Raw genomic sequence first — 6,042 nt, 5'->3', positions numbered from 1 at the left:
ACAACGAGATCGGTGAAGATGTAGTCTATGCTACATCGCATGGTGTCATCAGGCAACATAAAGAGATCGGCGTTGGTAGGAGAGTCGCTGATAAGGATACCGGGGATGGGGCCAACATATGAGGACATTCTAATAGGAACAGAAGGACACTCCCTGATTGTGAGGGTGTCATTTCTTCGTACACGCTGCTTGTTCCGCACACCATCTATACGGAGCATGTTTTCTGGTGGTGGACAGGTGCAATCCCTTGGGTGGAGTATTTTCCACGAATAATATAGGTGTGTGTTAGACATCATAATTTTTTTCAGAAATTTAAAATTTTAATTGTTGTTTTGATTTTGTTTGAAAAACTGGGGAAATCCAAAAGGAGTTTCCTGTGTCTCCAACCCTAGCGCTCTCTCTTCTCCCCCCGATCCCTTCTTGCGACCTCGTCTCGGACTCAACCAGACCGAAAATAGAGGTCCCCCGGTCGCCGCCCGCCGCCAGCCACCCTCAGTCCACCGCCGCCGCCCCTATCATCTCACCGCCCTGTAGCTTCCCTACCACCGCCTGGTAGAAGGCTACCAGCCCGCCCCGCTCCCGTCCTGCCGCCGCGGCCCACAACCAGTCCCCTCGCCTCCACCAGCCACCACCATTCTCCTGCCGCCGCCCCCATCTCGTGGGTTCCCCCCGTCTCAAATCGTGCGTGCGCAAGCCTTTCAATCGAAGGCCCCCTCCAACCTGGCCCGTCGCTCGCCTCTCTATTATCGCTCTTAGCTGCCAGCAGCAGGTTGAGGGTTTGTGGGTAAGGCTAGGAGCTTTTATCGATTGGTGTGTCAGATCTTATTGTTGTTTTTGATCTCTTGTTGTCTTTGATTTGTGATGGCCATCTCGTGAAGCCGACGCAAGGAAGGGATAGGACAGGACGACACCAAGCTCCTTGGTAATCCTCTTCTATCCTTCTGTATAACATCTACCTTTGAATTCTTTTTCTGAACTAGCATGTTTGGATGTGTCTATATGGTTATCTGAGCAATTAGGGCAACAATATTAGGGCAGGTTTGCGTGAATCTGAACTGCCTTATCGTTTATCTGATAATTTTCCTTCTTGTACTTAAGATTTCAGCAATAACTGACATGTACTCCCTCCGTTCCATAATTCTTGTCTCAAATTTGCCCAAAAATGGATGTATCTATTCCTAAAAAGTGTCTAGATACATGTAAGATTTCGATAAGAATTATGGAACGGAGGGAGTATTTTTCTAGCTTGGTAGTACTGCATCTTTTCAGAAACATGTGCAGTAAACTTCAGTTATCCATTGTACTTCAGTAAAAACATGTGTATATTGTTTAGAAATTTGTGCAGTAAACATAGTAACAGCTAAACTATGTTCGATTTTTTTATCCCTTTGTACGATGCTATGAATGGTTGACAGTAGACCAGAAAAGCTTTATGGCTTTAGCTCAGGGGACCAGCTGCTAGATGTATTTTCTTCAAATGCATTACAAGTTCTCATTACAGACTTGCAGTACTATTGCTATAACCTAGCTGTGTCTTGTCATTAAACTCTTCAAAGTTCAATAACCATTTTCATTGAATTATAGAACTTAGGTCTTAGCCTTTTGTTACTTATTTAAGCTGATGGCTTGATGTTACCCTATGGAGATTCGCAAGAGCTACATCATGTTAAATTTGTCCATAGCTGATAGCGGATCTCTGCCTAGGAAGTGACAAAATACTACTCCCTCCGATCCATAATAAGTGTCTCTACATCCAAGACACTTATTATGGATTGGAGGGAGTAGATAAGATGACTAAAACACAAGTACAAGACAGTCAAACAATCTTTAGGTATCTTATCTTGTACCATGTACAGTTGGTAGACTGTACTAACTTGTTAGGCTCTGTGATCTTTTTTTAGGGAAAACTGTAGGAGAGGCTCTGACAGTAAATATATTCCAAAAAGAAAAGATATATACAGAATATACAGTAAAAGGCGCAAACCCCAAGACACAAGACACCAAGGGGGCACAAAGGATTTATGAGCTCATCAGCTGTCTGTAGACTAGAACATGGCAGGGGGCCAAGGGCCATAATGCAGCCATGGAGGATTGTTAGGGCCACTATAGCATTAACAATCTTGCCCAATCATGGCATCAGCCATCCCTGGAACCAAATAAAGTTTGCAAGAAATACAGTAGCAATAGTCTAGTTCTCTACTAGCAAGCTTGCAGTACATGGATCCATTTCAGCTTTGTGAGGTCGTGTACTTCATATGACTTGCATTGCTTAAGATTTGTGATATTGAATTATTCCTGTGCCAACACCATATTGTAGCACTATAAATGATACACAGAAATATTACTTGTTGATGAAGGGAACATAGAACTCATATCATTTCTGACATGTCAATGGTCCTAGAAAGTAGCAAGATCCAATCATCCAAGCCTCTGTCTTATACAGCTTTCCCATGCAGCCTACTCAAACAACCAGAAAGGCCCTCCTCCCAGAATTCATCACCGGCCACAGTCCCCCTCTCCCTTTGCCCTTAGCACCACCGTCTGGCCTGGTAATACCAGCTACCAGATTTAGACAGGACTAGTTGAACAAGACAAGGAATAAGGGCAACCTTGTAGAAGATGCAATGTCATAATGCAGCAAAATCAGCGAAAAGGAAATAAATAATCATCGCTTCAAACCCCTCCTGTCTTAATCTGGTAGCAGTAGCACTTCCTTCTAATCAGCTAGTTTCCTGGTCAGGCACAATTAGGCTTGATGTCAGCTGTAATAAACATCCTGAAACACTTGCATGTATTATCTTGTGTCAAATTCTTCAGCTTGTAGTCGCTTAAACGGAGATGACTGTTGGATCCATCTCTTTACATCTTAAATTAGCCATTTAATATGTTTGCAACTTGTCCAAAATGCAAATGATGTACGGTACATCAGTCACTTACATGCAAAAGTATCAGATAGAAGTATAGAACAACTACTGTAGGAGAACAATTCTTGTGTTAGGATCGGCAACTTAGCTATTGGATTACACCATTTGTTTTTGAAGAAACGTTTATGATTCTTTTGTACAATAGGATCGCTAACTTAGCAATTGGTTTGCCCTGGTGACTGGCATTGGTCGTTTGCTACCCTTTTTGTACACGTTTATTGATTTGTTATGAAAAACTCTGCTCAATTTATTTCCACTATTTATAAAAAAATAGAATAAAGAAACAAGTGTATCTGATGTTGGATGTGGATCTAAATAGGGCCCAGCTGAGTCCCGGCCATGTCTGGACGTGAAGTCCGTGAGTACACCAATCTCACGGACCCTAAAGGTCTGATTCAACACTTTCCTATTCCCCCAACCTTATACCTTTCTTGTCATTTTTTGGCATTTTTATTGAGATCATTTTTATGACCTTTTGGTTGTGCTCTTCATGTGCAGATAGGAAGTTGGGGAAGGGGAAGGACAAGATCGACGATGAGGACATCACCTTTCAGCGCATGGTTGCAAAGGTTAACCGGATTGTATTGTTACTACTGCTATATTTTGTTGTATATCTAGGATTTGCATAAAATGGGAATTTAGTGAAGCTTACAGTTAAGTGGAATTTTCATGGTAGGTGTGTTATTAGTTTTCGAGAAATTAGTTTCAGTAGCTGCCAGAATATACGTTAAGTTTCTTCAAAAGAATGCTAGTTTCTCCAATCTTGGATTGGATAGGTTTGATTTCTAATGAATCAGTTCGGGTTAAGTTTTGCATGATTTGGTGTCAATCTAGATATTGTTGTCTGTCCACTAGTGGTGATTAACTTCTTCACATGGCGGTGTACTTGGAATCTGCACTATATATGGATTTGTGCATGACAGCAGATATAGAGTAGCACAGCTGCTATTACTACTCTAATCTTGTATTACCTCCGTTCCGTATTAATTGACGTTCTGCAAAGCTATTTTAAGTCTCCAGGACGTCAATTAATACGGAACAAAGGGAGTACCTATTTTACTGATGAGTGAACTCCATAATTTGGTGTAGCGAACTCTGTAATTTACTGTAGATTTTGGTAGAGCATCCATTGTGGTCAGAAATATTTAATAGTTGCATTGAGGTTGCATGCATTCTCTGAGCTAGATCAGTGTCAAATTGTTGATAGAATAACATTTAGGTTGCCTGGCATTTAGCAAGGGATGACATGTCATTTCTTGAAAGCTTTATTCTGTTAGGAAGCGCCTCCAATTTACGTATACACACGATGTTCTGATAACATGCCCTCACAGGGATTTTGGCTCTCTACTGGGCGGTTGATGCCAACAGATGCAGGAGGTTGCTGGTGAGCGGGGAGGTTACCTTCATGGACGAGGAGGTATTTCATGCATCTTTTAATGAAGATTCCATGATGGCTCCCTTACTAACCGTTTTTTGTGTGATCTACTTCTATATTCTTTAGCATTGGACAGTGATGATTTGCTTTACCTCAAAGAGCAAATGGAGGCTGAGGAAGATGCAGAGCGCCTTCTTCGCCGTACTGAGAAGCGGGCTTTTGCCGCTTTTAAGATATCCTATCTTTAATGGAACATCATAGATTGCATTTTACAAAATACTATTTGATCAATATGATTCAAGTGGTCCTGCAGCTCCTGCTATGCAATTTGCGATTTTGCATATTTATTATTTCGTTTCTGTTCTTTATGTGCAATTTGATTTCCTTTCCATTAGTTGGGATAGCACTATAGAGGCAGGCCTAGCTAGGGGTGGTTTCTAATTTAATTTATCTTGCAATTTTGCACATATTTGTTATTTGATTTCTTTTCATTGGTTAGAATAGCAGAACAGAGTAACATGCCCAGCCAGCTCATTTCGATGCAAGTTATATTCTGTTTGATTTCTTTAACCCTGGCCTTACAAAGCAGCAATTTTAGCTGATTCCACACCTGCAGTTCCCGTAGCCCTTCGTGTCGAGTCTAGACCGAAAAGTGGTATAAGGTAAGCAGCTACTATTAAGCTGTGTGCAACCAACATTGTGGTGCCGTCCACAGTACCTTCTCTTATGATGTCATGTACCTAATCGGCAGGCAACAGGATCTCTTGAAGAACATTGTTGGGATAAAACCAAAGCGACCAAAAGTTCTCAACCCTTCGCAAGCTGCGGAGAACGATCAACCTAAGCAGAGCCAAGAAGTTCCTGTCACCAAAATCCCTTCCTCGCAAAACCAATCACTTGATGAGAGTGAGAAAGAATCATCTCATGGGGCAGTCGGTCCTGTGCAGCAGCCTTTGTCAAAACCAACTGAAGTAACAGACGCCAAGCCACAGAACGTAACTGGAAGCCTACTCGGTCTGGCCTATGAGAGCTCGGATGAAGAATAATCAAGTGATGCAGGGGAAATCATTGTAGATTGTGTACTAGTCTTTTCCTTTTTTGCACCGTTGCTAGATTATGTTTTTTGTGTCAGGAATCAGGATGATGAGCCTTTTCTTGCGCTATGTTTCTTTGCATTCATCGAACTGGTGGTCTCCCTGGCAGTAAGCGTAGTACTTGCAATGCACAGCTAATATAAACTGTTAGTCAATCTCACCCTTTAGCCATCTACTTGTAGAAATGAGCACTGCTATATGTATGCCTGGCTGTGTAGATATTATTATCTTTTACCGATGCATAGCATTTTGTGGCCTAACGTAACTTGATATTGGCTTTCTAGGAAAAAATCATGGTAATTTTATCATAACAAGTTTATCATACACAAGGATATGTGCAGATTACCAAGAGATTGTTTGGTTCCATCATTTGGGCTGGATTTTTGAAGTTTATTTTGGATTTTAAAAATCAACTTGTTCGACCGAGATGGAATTAGATATGGAAATTCAATCTGAAATTTCTCAACACATACACTGAATCTCAATTCAATCTTTTTGTTGGATTTACCTCCCATTCTACCAAATGAAACGAAAATTAAGGGTTCAAACGAATTGTAAAGGTAATGATCGAGGGAGTGAGAGGAAATCTAGACATACTCCTCACATGAATTATCTGGTCCATCCGATCTACTTTACCCGCGTTGTTAGC

The 6,042-nt window shown here is 41.4% G+C and overlaps 1 protein-coding gene across 2 annotated transcripts; it reads left to right on the top strand.

Annotated features, from left to right (window-relative positions):
• Positions 1 to 393: 393 nt before the first annotated feature.
• Positions 394 to 5,640, top strand: LOC100832690. 2 transcript variants are annotated; one of them, XM_003577217.3, is made up of 8 exons: positions 394 to 784; positions 879 to 922; positions 3,244 to 3,312; positions 3,423 to 3,493; positions 4,293 to 4,341; positions 4,426 to 4,532; positions 4,882 to 4,961; positions 5,051 to 5,640. In XM_003577217.3, the coding sequence occupies exons 3-8, from the start codon at positions 3,264 to 3,266 to the stop codon at positions 5,343 to 5,345; spliced, it is 651 nt and encodes a 216-aa protein (XP_003577265.1). In that variant the 5' UTR covers positions 394 to 784; positions 879 to 922; positions 3,244 to 3,263; the 3' UTR covers positions 5,346 to 5,640. The 2 variants fall into 2 exon arrangements, with proteins under 2 accessions (XP_003577265.1, XP_014757388.1); XM_014901902.2 differs by lacking the exons at positions 394 to 784; positions 879 to 922 and having other exon boundaries at positions 3,245 to 3,312; positions 4,256 to 4,341.
• Positions 5,641 to 6,042: the final 402 nt, after the last annotated feature.

Source organism: Brachypodium distachyon, chromosome 4, assembly GCF_000005505.3.
Source record: "Brachypodium distachyon strain Bd21 chromosome 4, Brachypodium_distachyon_v3.0, whole genome shotgun sequence".
NCBI lineage: Eukaryota > Viridiplantae > Streptophyta > Magnoliopsida > Poales > Poaceae > Brachypodium > Brachypodium distachyon.
This window is presented reverse-complemented; position numbering and strand designations above follow the sequence as displayed.

Coding starts and splice junctions, on each gene's coding strand:
- LOC100832690 (XM_003577217.3), top strand. CDS start 3,264: ATGTCTGGACGTGAAGTCCGTGAGTACACCAATCTCACGGACCCTAAA. Junction 3,494..4,292: donor TTCAGCGCATGGTTGCAAAG/GTTAACCGGATT, acceptor TGATGCCAACAG/ATGCAGGAGGTTGCTGGTGA. Junction 4,962..5,050: donor AGACCGAAAAGTGGTATAAG/GTAAGCAGCTAC, acceptor CCTAATCGGCAG/GCAACAGGATCTCTTGAAGA.